Source organism: Larus michahellis, chromosome 2, assembly GCF_964199755.1.
Source record: "Larus michahellis chromosome 2, bLarMic1.1, whole genome shotgun sequence".
Classification (NCBI taxonomy): domain Eukaryota; kingdom Metazoa; phylum Chordata; class Aves; order Charadriiformes; family Laridae; genus Larus; species Larus michahellis.
In genome coordinates, this window is record NC_133897.1 from 80,590,495 (window position 1) to 80,616,514 (window position 26,020).

The window sequence follows — 26,020 nt, forward strand, 5'->3', positions numbered from 1 at the left end:
GGAGGAAGCCAAGGCAGGGAGAAGGGAAAGGCTGTCACTGGGATGAGCATCAGCCTCGCAGGAAGGGAGCTTGCAAGGAACTGTAGCTCTTCAGGAAACGCTCAACATTTAGTTGGCTGAGATAAGTGGCCACAAGGCCTCAAGCAGTGGTTTTATGTGTAAATTCTGACTTTTTGACTTTTTGGTGCCCACGGTAGAAGTGTTAGTTATTTCGTTGGGAAATCATGAAAGGGAAAGTTTTGTTTTCTTTCAAAGAAGATTTCATTCTGGGTTTAGAAATTATCTCTCTTTCCCCCCACTGTTCTGATATCCTTTTCTATCAACATCGATTTTTTTTTTTTTTTTTGCTTTAGTGGATCCAAAGGACATCTTTCCCAATGTTTGGCTATTGATAATCATGTAATTAAAAAAATCTACAGGCGTATATATACATATATATATAATTTTAGAAACATTTATGTACAGTAGGTGTATTGAGCAGTGTGTACCAGTATGCCAGTATGTATCTGGTATGATTCATGCCATAAATTTTTGTAACTCCTCCTCCTGACATACATGAACATCTAGTAAAACTGTATTCATAATAACGAAAGTCAAGCTTAATGACACATTTACTCCAGAGAAACTATTTTTTTCACCAATAAATGAGTGAAAAATTACATTAGACTTTGCACTCAACATCTATTTAATTTCAGCAAAGCAGTTAAGCACATGCTTAACTTTAGGGACTAGTGTTCATAAACAAGATGTGGAGAAAGGTGACCATAAATACATGCTTAAGTGCTTTGCTGTAGGGCATAGGGGCTTGCAGGGTCAAATCTCACCCATGCGTTGCTCCATTTTAGTGCACAATCTAGTCCCAGGCCATTTAAATGGAGACTATACCTCCTTATTAGTGCACCAGATATGCTTAGGCAGAAATATGGTTGCAATTTCATAACGTAGAACTAGAGTTGAACTTCTAGCATTTATGAAAGATGGTAGAATAAATATCCTATAGCAGGGAGTCTAAGCAAAATACTCTGTTCCCTTCTGCATAGCCTGCGGTACAGAGTACTAGAAGTTTCACAGCTGCCATTTTAGAGACAACTTCTTCTAGCCTAATTAGCATTTATGGATCTTCAAGCAGCAATTAAAAAAAACTGCCTGGTTTTTATTGGTTTATAAATAATTCTAAGGCATGCTTTACTATTGTTTGTGGGACACCGGAGTGAAAAATGTGTACAGTTCAAATGCAAATATTGATCTAATTTCTTACATTGTAGGATAATTAAGCTACGGAGAATATTTAAATAGATAAATAGTGAATCAGAACATTCCTTCAGTAGGAAAAGACATGTTTATGCTAATGCTGTCCCCACTAAAGGTTGCTCCTAGGAACGCAGTCTGCTTTCATATTTTAGCAATGAATGTTTGAGAAATTGTGTTTTTATAGCAGGAAAGGGGCTACTGTCATGTAATGGGAACAAAGTTACTACAGGCGTAGGGAATATTGCACACATAAAATGTAACCAGGGCTGTTAGCCATATAAATTGCTATAAAAAGGAAACTTTACTACCTTTCTCACAGTTATGATGCCAACTTGGTAATTAGGATCGGTGTTAATATCAAAGACGTCCAGTCCGTCTCCGTCCACAAGGCTGTATTTCATCTCCGCATTAATGCCTTCGTCCAGGTCTTTAGCAACCACGCGGCCCACGGTGGAGCTGATGGGAGCGGACTCCAGCACGCTCATCTGATAATGCTCTGGCACGAGCAGCAGAGAAAGAGAGCGGGGAGCGAAAAACAAGCTGTGAAAAGGAACCGAAAACTGCACAGCAATGCAAAGAGCAGACCAGGGCAGACCACAATGCTGCATAGCCTGCAGGGAATCCCTAGTACCTTTACCAAAGCTGCAACAGCGGTGTGATTTCTTTTAGAAATCAACAGCTAGACGGAATTGCCTGGGAAGCTTTTATTTAGGTGTTTGTCACATCAACAGGTTTGTTCAACGGGTTCTTTTCAAAACAGCAATGTACCTGGAAAAGGGAACTTCAGCTAGAAAAATAGGGCAATTAACACCAGTGCTGCTGCAGTCATGATATAAAGCAGGGTATGAAACAGATTTAATAGGACAGGCATCTTTTATTAGATCAGCTTGTACAGTGGGAATAAGCACACAAGTTTTGAGCACCACAAATCCTTTCCCAAGTCCATATAAACTTCTTTTCCACCCTGAACAAGGCTTTGAGAGCTCAGAAACTTGCCTGTTTCTTTCAAGTTTACCAGTTACTCTATTAAAAGATACTACCTCTCCCTGCAAACCCTACCTTGAGCACATTTGGTGCATCACTAATTTGCTTAGCAGCAAGCCTGGGGAAAAAGAAAGCTGCTATTTTTAAAACATGTTTTAAAAATACAAATGTTGTATCGAAAATACTTCTGTGACATCATACTTTATGTTCAAACCTTCCTTGCTGCACCCTCTCTGTTAACTCCACCAGTTACTGAGCTTTGCAAGGCAGAATTACACCGAGGGTGGAGTTTGATCTATTCTCATTTTTCTTAGTCAAGTGTTTGATATCAGTTACGATTCATGCTACTTTCAAAACAGGATTGGCAATGGCGCGGTCAACAAGCTGCTCTGCCAGAAGAAGAAAAGTGGAAGTTGATGCTTCTTGCTGATCTCGGTGGAGTGCTTTGATTTAGCAGTGTAACATCCAGAAACAGATGGAGATGCAGAATAGCCACAAAAAGAACCGCAGGACTTTTCATTTCTCAGCTAGATGAGAAAAATGGCAATACCAAAATGGCTTGACACTGATCTACACCACCAAAAGAAACGGTGTTCAAACCAACCTAAAAAGTTTCTTTCAAGTTTTTAACAGTAATATAGAATTTTGTAGGTAAATTTGCTCTGAAATAATTTTTAAAAGAAAGAGCAAAATATTGCAAATCTTGCTCTGAAATTCACTTCTGTAAATAGAAAGTAGCATTTCTGATAAGAGTGGAGTTGCCTATTTTTGCATGCCACTAACTGTGGCTGTTACATATCTTAGGGTTTAACTGTATGTTGCCAAGGTTTAGATGAACCTTTCCTGGGGAGCAGGCGGTATGACAACGTACTCTACATCGGCAGCACAGCGACCCGACGCTGCCCTGCAGCGGCCTGGCTGGAGTGTTGAATGAATGATCTTTCAACTTCCAGCACCGCCACAAGTCCCTGGTTTGACAGACATCCTTTCGGAGATAGGAAGAAAAGAGAATCAGGGCAGCAATTAGCAGCCAAAGGCAGTGGCCATGAGTAGTCTAGGAACACAAAAGATCTCCTTCTTTCCTTTTTCTGTAAATTAATTTTTCACCCTCTGAAAAAAGCGGTGGTTTTGTTGATTTTGGAGGTCAGAAACCTCTTCTGACAGACAAGCTGGTGAATGCTCCATTTTGACATTTTTCTGAAGGAAAGTTCCTTCTTCGATCCGAAATTCTGCCCATCTCTAATTGTGACTACCCCGAGTTTGAAAATGGCTCTAATGAGAGCAAACTGCAGCCGTGTAATTCAGCAACCCTTTTTGTGCCCCTCCTGGCGCAGCGGGTACTCACTCTGTGGAAATCTGGGTGGATTGTCGTTGACATCAGAGAGGGTGATGTTGACTGTGGTTGTTCCAGCTAATCCTCCCAGCTGTCCACCCATATCCTTGGCCTGGATAATCACTTCATAATATTCTTTTGCTTCTCTGTCCATGTTCATTAGAGCTGTTCTAATTAAGCCTGTGAGGTTGAGGGGGGAAAGGGGTTTCGGGAACAAAAGAAATGGTAGTTAAAGAGCGCACAAACAACGTGGGGTCATCTTGCTCCTGCATCATGTTCCCTGTGTCAAGAATGAGACCAGACTCTGCATTCAGCCTCACCTTCCCTGGCAGAGTAAAACTCACCCAAATTAAATCTAGGTTAACAGAAGGTGTGAATTTTAAAGAAGCCCAGTTAAAATGCATCAGCTCTGGGGCAGGCTGGCTGTTCAAAATTAAAACGTTGCCTTCCCAGGGAGCTGGAAAAGCATGTCAGGAACAGAGGGTGCGCTAGGCTGAATTAAGGCCCTGCTCAGGCTAAATATGTCCGCACAAAAGGTGGAAGTGATGTGATTAGTTAAAAGCTACATCAAGACGAGTTTTCCAGCATCCCTACGCACGCAGTCCTGGAGGCAAGCTGACATAAGCCCACGGGCTTTGCCCGGGTGGTTGGGGCCCCGCGCTGGGGGCTAGGGGAGCAGGATTTGGGGCCGTACCGCCGCTTCGGGCAGGTTGCTCCCGCACCGGTGTGGGGGGGGTGGGAGGCGGTCACCCCGCCCGCCCCATCCCCGCGGAGCCGTCCCTTTCCTTCAGGGTAACACTACTGCGAGAGGACATGAGGTGGCAGCAGCACTTCTCCGATGGATGCTGCGAGGAGCCGGGCGGCCTCTGCGGCTCCCGGCCGGGGCCGGCGGCTCCCCCTGCCCGCATCCCCCGCCCTCGGCCCTGCCTCGCCTCGCCCCGCCCGGCGCCGTCGGGTGTCCGCATGAGGGTTGGGGCGCTCCTCTTCTTTTTTTCCTCTTGGGCGCTCCTTCCTTCTTCGCCCGGCTGCCCCCGCTCGATCCTGCCCTCCCCCGTGTGACTGTCTGCCAGGACGGAGGGGCAGAGGCCCCCGTGTTAGAGCTGACAAACCTCCGGTCCTCCCAGCGCGACCCATTCCTCAGGCCGCCAGCACCTCCTTGCCCACGGCGGGCCAGCAGCTTGCTCCTCTGCCCACCATCGCTGCTCAACGGGCTGCTCGGCCACACAGTGGTCCCCGAGCCGGAGAGAAGCAGCGGCTGGTGATGGAGCCCAAGGGATGTACTGCCAGGAGACACTTTCTAGGGCACTTGCTAGACATGGGCTGTGACACAGTGGGGGTGCCCTCCTGTGTGGGGGCAAATACGTGTCAGCCCCAGGCACCACCCCAGTCACACGGCTCAACATGCAGTACTTGCACATCAGGACGCTATGAACTTGAGTGATCTGCATTTGGTCTTTTATTTTTAGCAGAAAGACAATGTATGGGTTTAATAAAAAAGCAGTAAAAAGATATTGCATTGGCAATTATCACTGTGTGTAGAAGGGAAGAAATAGTGACCAGTACTGAGCAATTCACAGTGAGCTATTTTAATCTTGCTACGTGGAGCTCTTAAGAGCCTCATCCTGCAAAGTTGAGTGACTCCCATGAAGCGCTGTACCTCCTCAGCTTCCATAGATATAAATAAGATATAAAAATGCTTAGCATTTTGGGAAGTATTTTCTCCACATACAAATACTTTTCAGGGAATTTCCACTCTTGACTTGTCCTTAATATGTAACAGGCTAGATCTAAAAAAAGACATCAGGGCCTAAAAGCCAGGCTCTGCCAGGCCTGTGTTTGGGGCCTCTGGTCTCTAGAGAAGGGCCAGTCCAGGACACCAGGACTCAGAGACAGGTTGGGGTTTATGCTCCTCCAAATGGGACCCAGAGGAGCAGCCATGCTAAGCGGGGAGCTCCGATGCTGCTGTACACAACTGGTCAGCAAGGAAATGCTGAGGATGGTGATGAACCTTAAAACGTTCCTTACGGCTATGGGAAAGGCTCAGATAAAAGCTCAGGTCCTCAGATCTTCCAAAAGAAAGGTGCCGGTACCATTTCCTTCACCAAATGGAGTCAGGTTAGATCTCTTAAAAAAAAGTAGTAAAGAGCAGAGGTGATGTCTTGTCTCTTCTATAACAGCCAGATGGCTTCTTGGGAAGCAGGAGACTCAGGGGCCTGTGCCTACTCTGCCTGAGGGGATTTAAATCAGCTTTTTTTCCCTTCTAGGGAAATATGATCATGGTCAGGCCATAAAAGTATTCTGGAAAAAGGGAGGAGGAGGGTCTCAGCTTTCCGTTGAAGCTGTGCCTTCACATATAAGTTTGCTCAACACCTGTGAGGCTGATGACAGAACAGGAACAGGAACAGGAACTCGTGGTGCTTCTGGCACCAAGAATTTGTGTCAGGAGGTGAACGATAAGGACCCCAAATGCTTCTAGCAGAGGAGAGTATTGAAATGTGTTGCCCGCTATTGGGTGCTTTAATCACTACCCATCAATATAAAGGAGCTGGTGATCGTTTATGCTCTAGGTCTGTTTTGGAAGAAGGTGAAAGCTGGAATTGCATTTTGTGGGTTACTGAATCCTGTAGGTGGGTTTGCACGGCGGGAGCCGGTTAGAGTCCTGTGCCTGGGATGGGGAAACGCTTCTGGGTCATGACTGCGCTTAGCTCAAACGCGTGCCCTGTTCCCTACTTGTGAAGGCTGAGACTGCTCTGGACATGTCCAGAGATGCAGGTCTAAGTGACTGGGAAATTAGTTAAGTGGAGGAAAAGGACTTTTCTGGGTTAAAGTATGTGATTTTGAACTTAAGGGCCTAGCTTCTAAGTTGCTCTCTAGTGGTTAAATCTGTACTGGATCTGACTCTGAATATTGCTGCTTTGCTTTCTTAGAAATCATTCAGTACTTAGCAAATCTATGATTATGCCCTTATTTGTCTGTGGTTGACAATCTGACTACAAAATTACTATTTTATTTATGTTGTAAAGAGCTGCGGAAATAACATACCACATACAAGTTTGTCTTTGGCTAGAGCACCTACTCCATAAACTGCTAACTTTCAGAAGTAGATTATGCAGTGTCTTTTCTGTTCTGTCGCCTAGGGCTGAGCAATGTCTATCGTCTCATGAGTTTCTGACCTTAGCACTACAGATGCCCTTTAGAAACTGTCAAAACCTGTCAGATTCCTCTTTTGGATATAAATCTTGGAAATACACAGAAAAAAAGAGAGAGAGAGAAAGCAAGCAAAACAGAGAGGGTGTCCTATAGATAAATTTAAGGTTATTAACAAGAACACCCTTAGGTAAAACTACTTCAGATAACTGCATCCTTTACCCTGCACTTTCCAGTCCTGGTAGGTTCACAGATTGCTTGTTTTCCACTAAGCCTTCTTACCAATTAGATCTGCTGAAGACATCGTTGCAAGTGATAGAAGCCAGCAAGAATATTTAGAGCACCAAACCCACCCAGCTCCTGAGCTGCAGAATAGGGTCATTCAGACAAGTACAGCACTGCAGCGAGCCTGTCCTGCTTCTGGAGCTCATTACCACAGCCTTGCTTTAACCCTCGCACAGTGCTGCTCTGTCTTGGCTCCAAGCCACAGAAGTATGTTTCTCTGGCCACAGTCATGATGCGCTGCCTGTTCTTTCTGCTTGAAACTTTTTTCTTTCCGTTTTCACACTGCCTCTTTCCCTGCTGAAATAACATACCTGTCCGAGAGTCCACAGAGAAATATGGTTGTCCTTGGAGAATACTGTACACTACTCTTGCGCTGTTCCCATAGGTTGGGTCATCAGCATCTGTCGCTGTCACCTGGATAACAGAGGTGCCTGACAAAAAAACCCATCAGGTAAGACCTTGTGAGATAAAGAGCTGGCATGAAAAGTACATGGTTCAAAATAAATAGAAATGCCTAACAAGAGCTTTCCCACACCGAACTTCTCCATTTGATGCTCATAGTGCTTGTACTTATTGCTCATACTTGTATCTCATTAGCGCTAAAAGAATTAATAGCCATAAATTCATCATGCGTCTGTAAGAAGATATAAAAGAGCAAGTACTCTATGGACCACAGTTACAGAATTGCTGATCTATCAGTACTTTGTTACGGTTTGCAGGGAGCTGGTAGTTATATACTGCTTGCTTCTTTTCCCCTTTTCCTGATTTTAAATGTTATTTAAAGGCAGCTCATATAAGATCTGTAGCTATGCTGACTTAAATCACGGATTGCTGCAGCGGGCCCATGGATACTGCATGTTGACTGAGGGATGGAAATTGTACCCAAACACTGAGCACGAGGGATTGTATCTCTGGGATAATCTCTCTGCGGGATTGCCGTTTACATTGCATGGCCTGGAGATTATACCCTGCTGAAGTGCCTTTTGGAACCTGCACAGATGCATATATATTTCTTCAATTGGTTTTCAAGGTCTGCTTCCTCTGAAGCTAATAATGGCTTGCAGGTGATGTAGTTTATCAAGAACAAGGAGAAGGCAAGGCATAACTGCTTGAAATATATGAGTTTTGACTCCTTAAAATGTCAGACAATGACCTTATAAATGTATCTAGCCTTCTACGTAATGTTTTGTGTTAGAAACAAATCTAGTGTTACTAGATACGCACTGGAAAATAAATCTAAATTCAAGCTAGCCATTACCATTAAGAAACATTATTTCTGAATGGAACTTTTGTATTTGATGCTTGTCTCTAGCTTTATGTCAACATAATATTGAAGAATGAGAAGTTGAATCAGGTCTGTAATTTTGGGACACGTGATTTATAGGGTATTGTCTCTGTAATGACGTCACAGACCCAAAAAGCAATAAGCACCTCCAAAAGAAAGACAAAAGTCCAGGAAAACAGTATTTTATGTGACTATTGGCTTTGTTTTATGGAAGTGGTTTCTCCTGACTTGTGTAGGTAGGAAGGCTGCTGTTCGTCTTCTGGCTGCACTGCAATAACAGGACTGTGTTTGACATGATCCCACTCTCTAAAAGTGGAGAGCAAACGGTACCAGAACTTTGGGATCCACTGAACTGTGTTTAGTGCAGACTTAAAACAGATTTAGAAGGAGCAAAGCTGCTAATAATTGTTGTCATGTCTCCATGATTTCAAGAGCTCCTGGACAGTATATCATCTCTCAGCACAAACTAGAATAGGTTCCTAAAATTGTGTTATTTTATGGATGGTAATGGATGTCTAATGTCTGATGGAGGGGAGAAGGGGCACTAAGTTACTGCAAGTTGTCTGAAGATGGTACGTTTGAATTACACCCTTTTCAGCCCCCCTGCTTCCCTTGGCTTGTTCAGAGGGGCCCAGCTGACGGTGGCATAAAGCCTGCTATCCCTCTTCTGCAGCAGTGGGGCACCCCAGGGGAAGCTCTCCTGCCCTGCAGCTCCTGCGTCAGGGGCAAAGGCTGAGTTCAAGGAGTCAAGGAATTTATGTTTTAGTGACCATCTCCAATTTGCTTAGACGGGGAAGAGACTCCACAAAATCTGCCTTACCCACAGGTGACATTTCTGGAACAGAGGCTACGTAAGGCCCATCCAGGAACTTGGGTTCATTGTCATTAATGTCTTGGATTTTGATGATGAACTCCGACTCCGGTTCCATCGGCCGGCCCGTTCGTCTGTCCAGAGCCTGTGCCCTCAGGGTGTACTGCGACCTTTCTTCCCGGTCCAGTCGCTGAATGGCATGGATGTCCCCCGTGGTATCATCAATTGTAAACACAATGCCAGCTCCCTCTCCTGAGAGGATATATTTGATTGAACCATCTCCCCTGTCCATGTCGGAGTGGAGCTGCGGAAAGGAACAGGATTCAATTAGACCACGAGTTGGGCAAGCAGCTGCTGAGACACAAAGCACGTGGGCATCCTGAGCACTTTGGTCTCACTGTTGGGACTCCCAAGCTGGTTTTAATGAACTTGTTTTGCTGAAAGAGGCAAATACTCAGTAAAGTCTGTATCACAGAGTTGCAATTAAAAACCCTCTCCTGTCTTCCCATTCCTGCACCCACAGCTGTGCCAGAAGAAAAGGCAGAGGCACCCAAACAGGAACAGGCTCTGTGCCTTTTTGAAGTCTCACTCAACACAAGATTATATTTTGCCTGGTTGCAATGGCCATTGAGAAGGACTCACTGCCAGGCTTGGGATAAGGGGAGGTCAGCAAAGCCGCAGGCTGTGCTCGTTCACCTGGCTTAAGAGGAGTCAGATATTCCAGGGGTAGCATAATGTTGGGGCAGATGAGGTAAATCTGTTCGGGATCAAGGGGAAAGCAGGATGGGAGAGCTACTCAGCAGCTGTCATGATTCAGAAATGTTTAATTTTTTCTTTCCATGAAAATTTTAGCAGTAAAAATTAGGCTGTACCCTTACATCTTCAGGAAAGAATTGTTGTCAAACAGTATGTAAGGCAAGGAGTGAGGAACATTTGATTGTTTCTGCAGCAGGCTATAGAGATGAGAGGCATCCCAGATTTTCTAGGGAATTAGCGAACGGATTTATTGCATGACTACTAATTAGTTCTGAGCAGCCACAGATAGCTGTGAATGCAACAGAACAGAAGAAAAGTAAATGCAGTGCTAATTATGATCTAAAACAGAGAAACAAATCATCCTGGAGACTACCATTCTGCTAAACACCTGGTTCCCATGAAATGCTGTAATGACTACCAAAAGACAAAAAAATCACTTAATTTCACTCACACTATGAAGATCCTTAACACTATGTTCATACTTCCATGGTTTTGAGGAATAAACCATGAAGACCAATGACCAGAGATGGTATTGTTTCAGTCCCAAAAGACAGGAAAGCAATAGAATTGAGATGCAATAATCAAAATGTGATTTTCAAGAATGGCTCAGGTGTGAATACCATTTGCCAGTGTGATTATCATTTTTGAGAGATGAATAAAGAATAATAAAGAAAAAAGTGGTCAAAGTGGGCTGGATTCAGTTAAGCAGATTTTAAAATGCATATATGAGCTAATTATCTCAAGAAATATGGTCAGAATTAAGTGTGTGTTTAATGCTTTGGTGAGCTCAAAGGACATATGGGAATAATTGTGGAGGATGGGGCCAATCATAGGTAAATATTTGCACTGGAGAGAAAAATCCTGGGGTAATAAACTGAATAGATGAACACAGGATTGGTAGGATTTGAAAAAAGAATCCAAATAGAAATGGATAATACGTGTAGAACAGCAGAAGTCAAACCTGATGCATTTGATTACAGGCTGTTCCCTCAATATCAAAAGAAGAAATCTCATCACTGAGCTATTTAAAAACACACAGAAAACTGCACAAAAATTTATCATACAGGAAAAACTTTTATAGGGATGTGGACAAATTGTCTTACCTGACTTAAACATTTCTAATGCCAGTGGACCAGCTCTTCAGCTGTTTTAGGGCACGTGGTCCTATCGACTTGCCAGCTGAAAGACCATTTTCCCCAGTGAAGGGTCTGGTTGGAAGATGCTTGTTCTCTGGAGGTTGTTTTCCTTACTAGCGCCTCAGAGCGTAGCACATGACTTACACAAAACCTGGGCCTACTTCTGATTTTAGGGTAAGACTGAGTTCAGCTGAGGTGGGATCTCACATTCGTTGTGTTCCATGGCAAGTCCCAACCTGCAGACAGGTCCGTATGTAGGTGGCCCATGGAGCCTTAATGACTGCTGGGACAATGAAGTTAAAGCCACTGTAAAGTAGCTGCAAGAGCTAAAGTTGCAGGTTGTGATAACTTTCGTGTCAGGTCACTAGTATTTCATTTCATTGCTTTGCCAGCGGTCTCTGCAGTGGCAACTGCATCTCAGAGACATCGGTCCTTTGGAGGAATGCTGGCAGCTCTCAGGTGATGTATCAGCTAAATGGAGGAAGAACCAGCCCAAACAAATTTGGCAGTGGCAAACAGTTAAATTTAGATGACTGCCATGTGCATTAATTCCCATGCAAGAGCCAGGACTGCAAACTGGCATATCATCAGGAAACACCATCTTGTGATTAATTTAAAAAAAGACAGTGGTTGTCATTATTTACCCTAAACACCCATAACTCAGAGATTATCACTGTAGGAGCTAGTAAACAGGATGCTTCCAGAAGGAGGACACTATTAATAGCTTTTTGAATTGGTTCAGAACCACTAAGCTACATCTTGGGCATTTGTTTTAGTGCATCAGTGCAAGAATGCAGCTGCTGAGACAGATACAGATGTTAGACCTGATTTGGGACTTAGAGCTGGGCCTGATGGAAGAGAATGTGTTTTGGAACATCAACAAGTCCTCATTAAATAGGAAAAAGGAAAGAAAAGGAAAGAAAGAAGTCGAAGTCAAATTCACAGTCAAAGAAATGGCAAAGGAAAATAAATTATAAAAGGAAGTGGCAAAGGCATAGAAAATTGAATGAAAAAGAGAAAAAGAGAAAAGAAAAAGAAAATTACAATTAAAAAAAGAAAAAATCAAAATAAAATAAAAAAATAATTAAAAAAAACAAAACAAAAACAGAAAGAAGAAAGCATCTTTTAAAATAGCAGAAGGTGTTCTGGAAAGTTCAAGAGACTTAGAAGAAGATACTAAATCAAACTCATGGGTTAAATTACACCTTCTGTCTGACGTCCTATTTGGAATGAATGCAGTTGTGTAGGGAGCAAGCAAGGAATGAATGTGGCACGCTAATAAGAATTTGGGAGTACAAGAAGATCTCTGTCTAATTGTGATTTGTTAAAAGCATTGGGTCTCAACCAAGGCTAGGCAGGAAGACATGCCAGCAGCACTTTTGCTACTTCTCGTATAACCTGCTCTTTCTAGACAAAGCAAAAAAGAGCATAAAAGACTTAATACTTCCAGACTGCAATAAATCTGAAAGCATTTGGTGTCTGAAGGTACTGAAGCACACACACCATTGCAATGACAAACCCAATATCAGGATGCTGCAGCTCGGGGTGTATGTAGAAGTCACTCTGTTGGAAAGGTGATCCAGTTTTTAGTTGGCTCTGTTTTACGGGTGGTGCGATAAATTGTGCTGCCGTGTGGCTGACACAGAAGTAAAAGGAATTCATTTGTACTTTCTCCGGCATATTAAAAGAGTGGACTATGGGAGGAATGAAGCTGATAACTCCTTAGAAATTGTTACCAGTGTCAACCTGGGTTGCTTCTTATGATGAGGATAGCAAAAAAGGTTAAGGAGGTTATGTCTGCATCTGAATGACACGTTTCCAGGCAAAGGGTGTGAGGAAGAGGGTGGTACTGCCGGGGGTGTCTCAGGGAAGGAGTCGCACAGCTCTGCTAACTGGGCTGTGACTCTGTCCTCGACGTGCTCTCCTTTCTCTGCCTCCAGGGAGGTAACACCTGCAGGGGATTTTTGTGAGGATGTGTGAGTGAGTTTGGTTGATCTGCAGTGATAGTCTGTAGAAAGGATGCATTTTATTCACTCATTCAGCTGCTGTGGTTCAAATGCCTCTTTCCTTTGGAACGGGGTTAGGGAGTCTCCGACATGGCAAAGTGGTTGAAGTCTGTCCCCAGTTCAATTACTGATGCAGTTTAGGCTGATGGATGAACTTGGAAAATACCTGCTGCAGCAAATGTGGGGCCTTTGGTTTCCCTAGTTCATCCTATTAGCCGATAATGGCTACCTCTAGGAAAGTTAAAGCCTTGTATTTATCTGTGAGAGGACCAGGAACCCTCTGAAGCTAAAATACCTTAAATTAAATTTAAACTCTTAAATGAACACTGGAGAAAAGCAAAACTTGTACTGACTTCACCTCAGGAACTTTCTTTTCATTTCCCTGTCCAGAAGATATTTTGCTCCTTACGTTACAGTTATGTAGGAAAGTACATTTTTCACAGCAGCCTTGAAAATCATATTGGGCAAGCCTGGACCCATGGTTCAAGTCAAGGTGCTTTTTGGGTTGCTGCAGTCCTACATAGCTAGCCAGGAATAGCTGTACGAGAGCATCAGAAAAGCCCCTCTCTTATGGGAAGCCTCTAAAGTAAATACAACTGGATCTATGCTGTGCGCTTTTTCTCCTTCTGATGTGGGCTTGGAGAGAGCCAGTGGATAAAAGCAAGGCCTGGCTAGCAGGATGTTTCAGGGTGTCGTGGGTGGTATCAGTTAGAAGAAGCTCTGTCTGGCCAGGCGTGGGACCCAGGGCTGTTTGGAGGGCTGGTGCGAGCAGTGAGCAGTAAGCTGGGAGCTCTTCTGCACCTCCACCCGGCTCTGCGCAAGCCCTTCCAGAGCTATTTCTGAGCCAGCCTGGGGTCACTCAGGCTGAAAAATTTCTGGCCTGCCAGAACAATTAATTCAGCCCACAGTCTATACCCTGCTGACCCATTTCCTAAGGATCCCTAAAGACACAGGCAGCATGAACGCAGGAGTTGTGAGGAATCGTGGTGGGCTGCAGCTTCTTCTGAGAACCCGTGCCTTTGGCTGTAGGAGATGAGGAAAAGCCTTTCCCTTATGGCAGCCCCCACTACTTTCACCCCACTGCTTGGCTGGCTGCTCTGCACCCCATTCAGGGATGGGAGAAGATGAAATGTTTGACCTCCAGAGATCAGTTTTGGCAGTAGAGTTCCCTGGCGTCTGGTCTACATGGAGCAGTGCAGAGCTAGGAGGCCTTCGGAGAGATCCAACCACGTCAACTCAGCAGTGCGTGGGGCTAATTGGCCCTGTTAACCGTGGGAGTTAATTAGCCCTTGCGCACCCCTCTGCCAACAGGCAGTCCTGGAGAGAGCTCATTCATGGCAGCCTGGGCCTTTGTGTGGTGGACACAGACCATAAAGAGTCGTCCCCGCTTCTCCCTCCTTCAGTGGAGCTGAGTGGCAGCAAGCTTAAGAGCACTGCTGACCACGCCAAGATTTTGCGCTCCTAATGACATAATCAAGTCTAAACCAAAGATGATTCAGTTTCTTCCAGCACTTGTTTTAGCTGAAATTCAGCTCACAGTGCAAGTCTGGAGTCGTTTCAGATGAAACCGAGTGTGTGAAATAGTAAGTCTGGCCCTTGTTCCAAAGCTGGGAATTGCATGAAACCAAATATTAATTTCTTTGTTCAATAAAGATATCAAGAGCTGAAAAGCTAGGTGCAAAGATGAATGAAGACTAATGAGGTCTCATTTGGCAGCAATCACTAGAAATGCCATTGCTGTGGGAGGAAGGAGAGCACATCTTGCTGTCAGTCACACAGGGATAAATCAGGAGGAAGTCTTTTGAAGCCTGTGGATTCATTTTGATTTATACTGGTGTGACTGTGAGCACAGTTTAGGTCTACGGGGTTGTAGCATGATAAATACAAGTCCAAAATGGGCATCTGGACATGTGAGTCTTTTTTTTTCTTTCTGCAGATGGATAGAGTGGAAGGAAAGAAGGAGCCTTGATTGTGTAAAAATAAGCAATGAAATCTGAAAGAATTGCTTTCTGACATGCTTTCTTAGTTCTTAATTTTTCATATCTACCTATATGTAGTCTGCACTTATCATAGTGGTATCTGATATTCTAAGCATGTAAAATTGTAAAATCTTAATTGTATTGTTCAAACACTGAAGCACACTAACTCTCCCCCTACCCACTTTTTCTAGATTTATCATGTTGGTGTAGATGAGAAGCAAACTTGGTGCTGACCATAACCCTTTGAATAACAGGGTCAATACTTTAAACAATTCAGAGCCTTTAAAAACAGAAAAAGGAAGATGGTTATAGTGAGGCAGATTGTGATGGCAGACATTACTGGTCTGATTTCCATCAGCTTATTCCTCAAGGAGCTACTGAAAAGTGCTTAGGGATTCATTTTACACTTAACTGTACTCATGTGTAGGTTATTGGGTTATAAGGGATCCAAAAATAGGACTATTCATGGTTGGATTTAATGATCTGTTCCTCTAGCCTTCTAGATCTGGAGCAACTTCTCTGTAGTCCACAGAATTATCCTGTGGTCAAACTGGTAAGCAAGAAGCTACTCTGACCCTAGAGGTTTGCAGAAAACATTGACATTGAAATGTCAGTTTTCAAGAGAAATTGGCTGTTTAATCTTATTGTGAATTTCAGCTTCCAGCTGACTTGATCACAGACAGAAGCATGATCACAAACTCTTCCTTTCTTTCCTAATCCTCATATGTCAATACAACCTTGCTTTGCCTTGACATTGTAGGAGTCCCTGGAAAGATCACTGCAGATTTTCTAACACTACCTCAGTTACAGATGATGATTGGTGCAGCAGATCTCTTTGAAATAGGCAAACACATTGACGGGCCCTTGAAACAGGAATTCTTCCCAAACGAAGGTGATACTGGTCAAAAGCTCTAGGGAGCAGAAGTGAAATTAATGTGGATAAATTCACTGCCAGAAAGAAGGTAAAGGCAATTAGGGAAACTTCCTGTGTTTCACCATGGACTGCAGATACACAAATGTACGCACTCTGCCAGATATCCTCTGGGTGCGGGTCTTACCTTCCCAACGTACAGAGGGTCAGTTCCTGTGTACTCCTCCAGAACAAAGAACTGGTTCCACACCCAGCTCCGCTTCATACGCTGATGCAGCTTGTCCGACAGGTTGTCTTCTTGCCCTTCAGTGAGGGGCCTGGCACTTCCTGACAGCACAGTTGTAGTAAGGTCCATCAGTCCCCAAAAATACAAGGAGATGCCAAGTCCAAGCAAGTTCTTTGCATTGCTCATTCTACCTGAAGTCCACATCCGTATACTAGGGCTGACTTAAAAGTCAAAACACAGTATCTTAGGTCCCTTGTGAAGAAAGTAGGTCCTGCGTGCAGTCCTTTGAAATGTCCAAGAGAGATCCTGGTTCTGAGAATGGCAGTCTCCTGTAAAGTTAAAGGAAATTCATAGGAGGATGTTTTTTTCCCCAAGGTAAAAGAGTTTCCTCAATAGGCAAATATGCTATAAAATATTTAATCTTCTATATAAAAATATAATATCAGGATGCACACCTTCTGAAACTAGGAATACTATTAGCTTATAAGCTGCAGAACTGGAGCCTTAGAAACAAGAATCGTCAGGATTTAGTCAATAAGTAAGAGTTCTCTACTTTGCTTGCTTAGCCATAGTGTTGCTTCATGGTATTGATTGGCATGAGTTAAGTGCATACGCTTTAGAAATATTTATGACCAGAAGTCCTTAGAGAATATTTAAAAACAGTTCACTCTGGAAAATTATAATAGCTGGTGAACACTTTTTGGCAACTGTCTTTCTGTTTGGAAACTATGTCGTTATCATTACACACACGTGCACACACACATGTCTACATAAATACAGATATTACTGCTATATTGCAAACCTTGGATGTAATTTCTAGCAGCTCCAAGTTATTTCTAATTTTAATTATTCCTTCAGCCTCCCCGTTTCTTGAATTTGAGTTTCACACTCTACTGCCTCCTCTCTGAGGAGCTGATTGCTGCTACAAATGCAACATTTCTAGAATTTGAACGGTCAGTTAATCATTTTATAGCCCACAAAAGGTTTCACAGTGCTGACGGTCACATGCTATTGTGTGATATGTCCAAGCGAGTCAAGCTAACACATTTTTTTCCTCCACAGGCCTGAAAGACCCGTTTAGGCAGAGGAATGCTGACCTCTATCAGAGGACACTTTCTCATCAGTCTAGGATCTTTTGTTGTCATGAAGTCAGTTTAGTGGGTCACCTCACTGCAGGCTATGGATTGTAGCAAACATTTCCTTCACAATTTTTCTGAGTTTAATGATGTGGTGCTGCACTCAAGTTACTCTGTCAAAACACTCCATACATCCTCTGTGGGCCCAGTATTTTTGCTGTTCTTTTTGAGAACTCTTCTTTCCCTTTTCAGGACAAACAGACTCATGAGGAAAGGCGTATGGGGCTGAGGCTTACGCAAGTAGTTCACACTTAATTTTACTGCTGTTCTATACTTAAGTCTTAATTAATTGTTTTATCCTGTGGAAATAAAATGTAGCAGGAGATGTCTGTCAATTATTTCTAATTGAAATTCTTGAAAGACTTCAAAGTAATAAAAAATATTTTAAAGATTTTCATGATAACATTTTGAAGTGAAGAGTGAGACAATACAGTGTTTTCAACAAAGAAGAGGAACATTTGAAAATTCCCTAGCGTCTAAGCTGGTACAACTGGAAGACTGGGTACATTGAGAAATCTACTGAAAGAGAAATTCAGAATTTAATCCAAAAGTTGGCTGAAATCCAAAAAAAGCACCTTGAGTCTAGAATAAATGTCCACAGGCGAAGTAAAGATAAAATAACTATCTATCTTAGACTAATCTTTACACAAAATAATGTTTCTAAGTACAAAGCCCAGAAGAAATATGACTAAACAGTGCTGTTAGTCTATACAGATGCAAAGTATAGCAAACAACTAACAGGTCCTTTACCTTGAAAAGTTTACAACCTAAAGCTCAATAGATTAAACAAAGAAAGGACAAACTGTAAGCACAGAACATGAAAAACCTCTTCTAAGCAGAGCAACATACAGAACTGCTGGTTGTTTAGACATTGGCTGCGTAATGTGCTAGGGCTTGTTGTCTGCAAAGCCAAAGAATGGGGATTTATCTAAGCAGTATAAGCCTGGAAGGACCACAGTAATCTCTGTGTGTCTGTCACTTCATGAAGAAGCTGGCAACTGTTTGCAAGAGGCAGGGACGAGGCTCAGCTTGCCGGATGCACACAGTCAAAGAAATCCAAGAGCTGTCTGTGCAGTGCTTGCCTCTCTCTGTCCCATAAGTCCTTAGCTCCCCTTAGCCAACATACATTTATACTGGGGAAAGGAGACTGAAGTGCTCTTCACACAAGGTACATCCACCTTGCTCTGTACATGAGCTGTCAATGTGTGCTCACAGCCCAGAAGGCCAACTGTATCCTGGGCTCCATCAAAAGAAGCGTGGCCAGCAGGTCAACGAAGGTGATTCTGCCCCTCTATTCCACTCTGGTGAGACCCCACCTGGAGTACTGCGTCCAGCTCCGGAGTCCTCAGCACAGGAAAGACATGGACCTGTTGGAGCCGATCCAGAGGAGGGCCACAAAAATGGCCAGAGGAATGGAACCTCTCCTATGAGGACAGGCTGAGAGAGTTGGGGTTATTCAGCCTGGAGAAGAGAAGGCTTATTGGATGCAGCCTTTCAGTACTTAAAGGGGGCTTATAAGAAAGATGGGGACAGACTTTTTAGTAGGGCCTGTTGCAACAGGACAAAGGGTAATGGTTTTAAACTAAAAAAAGGTAGATTTAGACTAGATAAAAGGAAGATATTTTTTACAATGAGGGTGGTGAAACACTGGAACAGGTTGCCCAGAGCGGTGGTAGATGCCCCATCCTTGGAAACGTTCAAGGTCAGGTTGGATAGGGCTCTGAGCAACCCGATCTAGTTGAAGATGTCCTTGCTCATTGTAGGGGGGTTGGACTAGATGACCTTTAAAGGTCTCTTCCAGCCCAAACTATTCTATGATGCTATGATTCTATGATTCTGTGATTCTATGTTGTCAACAGCAAGTTTTTCTCAGCAAAGTCGGAGGGGCATTGTTGACAACCCCTGTTTTGCTGGCAAGTAAATGTGGGGAAGGCTCTCCCACCACCCCTCAACATGACTTCAGGGAACTCAGCACTGCTTTTGCCATGCAACAGGAAGGGAAAGCAGAAGCAGGCAGCTGCTAGGGTCCCACCTGCAGTTTTTAATTTAAGAAATGCCATCTACTGTACAACTAAGTTATATTTTTATCCATGTGACAAAAGAGGTGATACAACATGATGGACCAATTCCTGTGGCAATGAGAATTGTGTTTGTAGGTTAACTCCCAAACCACAAATTCAAAACTAATGGTGCCAGATGCCTCCTGCAATTAAGTTCAGACAACAAGGATCAACACCACTTAGGCAAGGTAGTATCAAGACATGGGTAAATAAACTTGCAGAATTACCAGTATACCTGTAATGAGTCAACACCAAAAGAATCTGACCATCAGAATGTTTTTTTCTGCACGTGAGATATATCAGCAGAAAGCAAAGTAAGTAGAAGCAGTGAAATAAAGGTCAAGAATAGGGACATACATGCTTCAGGCTCTGTGTGATAACAGCTTTTTCATTTGAATGTCACTCATCATTGCAGTTCAGTTCCATGAGGAGCCTTTCTTGAAAATAGTGTGCATCTCAGTCGCCCCCAGGAGCAGCATCCCTAAGAGCATTTTCTATTCCCAATGCAATCTTGTTTTGGGGTATAGCAACTACCAGGAAACTTGCCATTAAGTAATGTAAAGTCTTGTAAGAGGATATTCCTTCCCCAAGTACCAGTATTTTCTCCATTTAATGCCAGTCTATGGTGACATGATCATATATTTTTGTAGGAAGAGAAGAAAGCACTAGTGGTGAGGTGGCACACAATTTTTTTTTTTTTTAATGTTAATAGCAGGGTTTCTGGTGTCTCATGCCTTTCAAAAACTGTGAGCAAGCAGGCTCAAACTTCTTACATTTTCCTTTTTGCCTAAAGGCAAATTACTACTATTAATAACAGTGTTTAATAAAAAATGTTCCTTTGAGGGGTGGTCTCTGGGGCTGAAGGAGAATGATTTTTTTTTTTCTTTTTCTGTCTCAGGTCCTTAGTTGTTATTAAAAGAATGAAAACTGCCTTTGTTAACTTCTGTCCTGGGGTTCTGGGGGGTCCCTGGGGCTCCCTTCCTGCAGCTTCACCAACCCCAGGTGTGTACTATTGGCCTCTGGATCTGCAAGGCCTACTGGTTAAGGAAGGTATTTCTCAGCACTTGTGTACTTTTAGAGTTTGAATTGTGTGGTAGCACAAGTGATGGCTGAGCTACAGTAAGGTCGTGGATGACTGAGTCTTTCAGAGGATTCATGCAGAGAGCTTCTTCACCAGCTGAGTGTGACAGATTAGTATAGGGTCACTTAGACTGTAGACACAACAGTTGGTTAGGATGGTAGCCATGTGCTTTGATTGTGCTAGCTTGGTGGGATCTCTAGCCTCAGGTGGACCTTAGTGTTTTTTGCCACAGATGGATGACACAGGCTTTGCGACAGTCTGTCCTTCTGCCTCAGGCTGGGTAGTTCCTTGCAGGGAGATCGGTGGACCAGTCATACAAGAAGGCACTTGTTGGCATGACTGAGTGAGGCAGAACTGAAAGTTCTCTTAATGCAAGTTGTTTCTTGGAGCCCTCCAAAACTGTTTCTTACGGACATCTGCTTGTCATATGAAATACATTATAGAAACATGTTTCATGGGGATGTGCATAGCATTTGAAGGCAGTAGAGGGAGGGAAATCTTGTTTTCCTTGCTCACACAAAAAAATTATTGAGCCCAGGGAGACTGCATGACCAAAACCTTTGGGATTTCTGCAGAGGGTATTTTATTTTTCAAGAACATTGAAATTGTTCTTGAAAAATAAAATACCCTCTGCAGAACCCAGTCTGTTACCCACAGTTGAGTAGCCCATTGTAATAGGCTTAGTTGCATCTGTGCATTTTAAATCCCTGACCCAAAGTGAATGCCCTTCTTGCCCCTGCTTTTGTGATGAATATTCGATTACCAGCTCAGTCGTTTATGTTACTTTCTCTGTTCTTGCCCTGCAGAAATTGCTGAAAATCCTTTTTCTTGTCACTCAACAGTTACAGATATGGCTTTTGGCTTCATAAAGACCCATGAAGATCTGATTAAACTCTCTGCAACTGGTGGTCTATGTATAGTACGAAGGAACTACCTAATTGTTCTCCACAAAAGAATCACAGTAATGCACTTTCCACCATTGCAAATACAAATTTCTCTTCCAGCCCATATTATGAAATAAAGTAGTCATATGCCAAGCGTGAGCTACTCTTCATGCTCCAATTTTAAAGACCCCCCCCAACACATATTTATACTGTAATTAAACTATTCTTAATTGAATAGCTAATTCTGGGAAAAGATGAAAAGGAAAAAGAAATATCTGCTAGAACCAACTTCTAGCATTTCTCACAAGTGACCCATTTATCTTTTTAATTCTGAAGAGAACAGCACTTCCAAAGAGAGGATAAAAATATTAATAGTCTGGATGACCATATAGGCATCCAGAGAGTTCCACTGGGAATGAATTGTATTGTGCCCCATACATATTTACATAAACGCCAAGGATTTCACAGTCAAAAAGCTCAGACTTGAAAAGGTTTATACACACACTTAGTGTATTTGTCATGTTGAGCAAAGTGGTCTCCCAGAAAGTCAGTGGACTATTTGCATTCATAAAATTAATTACATGCTTACATCTTTTATGCCTGCTCCTTCCAATGGATTTTTGCTGTGTGGACCCAACATTCGTGTAGAATACTACAGACCTTAGTGGATCCCATGCAGGCACGTCACCTGAGCAGAGGCAATTAATTTGCAGGAGACATATTACACTGAGAAAGTGGGGAAGAAAGAGGCAATCACTTTTAAACTTCCTCCTCCACTTTCTCTGTACGTAAATACAAAAACACATGTGATATTCCTAATCTATATATGTAAATGTTTCTTAGCAACACACACACTGTACTAGGAATATGTTAATGGAAAATTATTTCTGTGTTAATTGACACATTTAAAGAGTTCTCCCCCACTAATTTACCAAAAGAAACTAAACAACTCAGTAATGAACATAGCAGGAAGGAATTAAATTTGAGTGAACAGAATTCTCCAAGTGAGCTATTTACTTTGTTCCTTGAATTTCTTGTGACATTTTAAACCCAAAGTGGGGGTGTGAGTATTGTGCCGTTTTTTTACCCCCCATTAAATAGATTATTCTTTTATGTTTTCACAGATTACGTCTTAGGTTTCTGATACAGCTTAGTTCCTCACAGCTTTGTCATAAAATGCCTTTGCAACAACCCCACAGGAACACCAGTCTTGTAAGGCAGTGTAGGCTGTACTCTGCACGAGGCAGACCACCCGCAATGGGTGCCTGACACCAGCCTCCAGGGACAGAGGCCCCGCTAAGCCAGGATCTAAAATCTCTTAAGCAATTTATGCAATCCTTAGATCGTTTTAGAAATCCTAATGCTTGCAGTATCTAAGTTAGGTACCTCTAAACAGGCTGTCTGATCATAGTCCTAAATATTCTCGTACTACTTCCAGAACTTCATATGTTTTATCTCTGGCCCAAGCCAGTCCTACTGTTATTATTACCTATTGTCATGCTTACTTGGAGAGTTTAAATTAAAAGGAAAAATCTAGAAGCATTTGTTACTGTTCTTGAAAATAGACTGTGTCTGAACATGTATTTTTATTTTTACTTCATTTTATTGAGATCTTCATAAATACAATGAAACTTGACAACATGCCATATGGTGCATAAACATTAACTCAGAATACAATCCATTGTCATAAAATTACAGCTACAGACCAGTCAACAATCTCTCCTGAGACACATCAGTGAACCCATTTTACTCAAGATCTGAAGTCCTTCAAAGCTACAGAGTGCCTGCAGAGCAAAAAATCCCACAGAACGACAGAGGGAGTCCCATCGTATAAATCCCAGCCCTATCGTTATAGATGCATAAAAAGATCAAAGAGAATGAAACACAATCACAAAATAAACATTTCCAAGTAAAATGATGCTGATAACTTACATCAGGTGAGGATCTGATCCCCAGCTTTTATGCAGTGTGAGGTACTGTAAATATTACTGTAAAAAAGCAGGACAGCAGGACAAGAGGGTTTCAAAAACCTCCGTGCTGGTCTTAACTCTGATGAAGTCAGCCTCAATAGGAACTATGTGAGGCATTGCAAATACACTGGAAAATCCAAATAAATGCCAGATAAAACAGCCCCTATCCAATCAAGGATGTGCAAAAATATATAACACATATGAAAATTACACTAATTAAACTTCTGTTATTAAGGAAAAAGTCCTTTTAGTTCTCACAGTCTTCTGACTGCTTTTGCCACCACGTGAAGAAAGAACCTGTACAAGTGACCCTAAACTGGGACTTGATGTTCATGTTAACTGTGATAACCCTCTCAAAACCCTCTCAAGCATGTATCTTTTATTAAAAATACAAACTCCCTCCTCTGCCTCACAGTGTGACCTTTCTCGCTTGCTTTGCAGATGTACCAGGAGCCTCTGCTGAGACCTGTCTCAAGGCTTCTGAGCAATATAGGCAACATCTGGAGTTTCCTGCCAAGAATGAGAGGGCTGGGTGGGAAGGGTGAAATTTCCTATGGTATAAAAAAGGAAGGAGAAGGATGAGTCAGGTGTGGGGTGAAGCGCTGGTGCCTGTCAGTGCCAAGGTTTCTGTGAAGGCCAGCTGAGAGGCCAGGATGAAGTTCAGGGATGCAGCCTCCTGCACTAGGCAGCAGAGTACTTATGCCCCGGACACGACTTACTCACAACTGTTACAATCCTCTTCGAGAAAAATGTACTAATGTCTTCCTTTTATTTTTCATTTGCTTCCTTCTGCCCATGTCCGTCGCCTCTTCCAGGTCCTGAGAAGATGCCTTGCCTGATCTGCCGTTCCCCTGCAATGGGATAAAACCCATTCCTGTTGCACACCTGGAATGCATTTTGAACCTGAGGTGTCCCTGCCTGTGCTGCATGGTGGCTATGGTAGCAAATCATGTTCCTTAGCTACTAAACATTGCATTTTGGGTATGCTTGTCTCCAGAATATGACATATTTCCATGTATCAGTGAAAACTGTACTCTTTCTTATCCCACAGCTGCTGGATAAATGATAAGGCTCTCTGATACCCCCTAAATGCCAAAGATGGAAAAAGTGTTATCTCCTATCTGGAGACAGATATGAGAAGCAGCTGTCTAACTGGAGCAGATAGAGGTAATATTTCTTCCCATGCATGAAGATCAAGAAAAAATGATAGGTAAGGGACTATGTGCTGTTACCGGTGAAGACAACTTCCTAGTTTCATTATGACTGTGTTCCTGGTTATCATGGCATTTTATACAGTGTTTTGACATATTAGAAATGGACCCAAAACAACCTACTTCCAAAAGCAGCTGTTAAAGACAAAGAAGTAAATGGGTAATTTCTTTTTCTAACCAGAAAACAGTTATTTGTTCATCTCTCATAATAATTGTATGCACCCACTGGCCCATAGTGGTTTTTTTGTTTTGTCTTTTTTTTTGGCTTAAAATTGTATCTGTATAGAGCATACAGAAAGGATTGTCTTTAACTTACAAAAAAGCTGTAGGTGCTCTAAGAGCTCCTCTAATTCATATATCTTGAGTTTGACATTGATTCAACTGTACAACACTGGCATGTATAGAATCATAGAATCATTTAGGTTGGAAAAGACCCTTGGGATCATCGACTCCAACCATCAACTCCACTCTACAAAGTTCTCCCTTACACCATATCCCTTAACACCACATCTAAATGAGTCTTAAACACATTCAGGGATGGTGACACCACCACCTCCCTGGGCAGCCTAATCCAGTGTCTGACCACTCTTTCCGTGAAGAATTTTTTCCTAATGTCCAGCCTAAACCTACCCTGCTGCAGCTTGAACCCATTCCCTCTTGTTCTATCGCTAATTACCTGCGAGAAGAGACCAGCACCAACCTCTCTACAATGTCTTTCAAGTAGTTGTAGAGAGTGATGAGGTCTCCCCTCAGCCTCCTCTTCCTCAAACTAAACAGTCCCAGCTCCTTCAATCGCTCCTCATAAGATTTATTCTCCAGGCCCTTCACCAGCTTCATTGCCCTCCTCTGCACTCGCTCCAGCACCTTGATATCTCTCGTATTGAGGTGCCCAGAACTGGACACAATACTCAAGGTGTGGCCTCACCAGTGCTGAGTACAGGGGGACAATCACCTCCCTGCTTCTGCTGGTCACGCTATTTCTAATACAAGTCAGGATGCCATTGGCTTTCTTGGCCACCGGGGCACACTGCTGGCTCATGTTCAGCCGCTTGTCAATTAGAACCCCCACCTTGTCTTCACCTCACTGATTGCCTTGTCTGAGCGTAAAGACGTGCTACTAACCAGCAAGATGAACATTTTCAAGCCAATTTCAAGCTGCTGTCTATGAAAGCAAACCAGCAAAAGAAACAGAAGTCTTACAGTCTCTTTCTCTATCTGAACTGTTAGAGTCTATGTTGTTCTTATCACCTAGATTCAAAGTGTTTCTAGAAATACAGAATATGAGTGCCTGGCCTTCACAGGACACTTTCAAGCTGAAAAAATAGAGTAAGAAGGAATAAAGATGTGCTGACCTCATTTGTCCCAGAACTGTTCTAATACAGCAAGAATAAGGTTTGTAAAGCCTGAAAAACAATCTCGGATGCTTTGCATGCCAGCCTCTAGATTTTGGTCTTCAAACTCCATTGTTGCAGTCAGGGAGTGTACATGAGGCATTATCTAATTGTGTTCTATAAATGTGACATGCACTAACAATACCCCTCACGAAGAGGACTCCATTATCTATTTTCCGTCTTCACAATCCACAGCCGGGACACATTCCCAGCTTCC

General features: G+C 42.9%; 1 protein-coding gene across 1 annotated transcript in view; it reads right to left on the reverse strand.

The window, feature by feature from the left end:
- Positions 1-26,020, reverse strand: part of CDH20 (cadherin 20) — a 119,109-nt gene that overhangs the window by 21,323 nt on the left and 71,766 nt on the right. Inside the window, exons 2-6 of the mRNA XM_074576134.1 lie at positions 16,032-16,399; positions 9,106-9,400; positions 7,312-7,431; positions 3,581-3,748; positions 1,560-1,747 (exon numbers count right to left, since the gene is read on the reverse strand). Coding sequence (XP_074432235.1) covers positions 1,560-1,747; positions 3,581-3,748; positions 7,312-7,431; positions 9,106-9,400; positions 16,032-16,274 — 1,014 coding nt within the window. The 5' untranslated portion in view covers positions 16,275-16,399. The remainder of the gene's footprint in view (positions 1-1,559; positions 1,748-3,580; positions 3,749-7,311; positions 7,432-9,105; positions 9,401-16,031; positions 16,400-26,020) is intronic.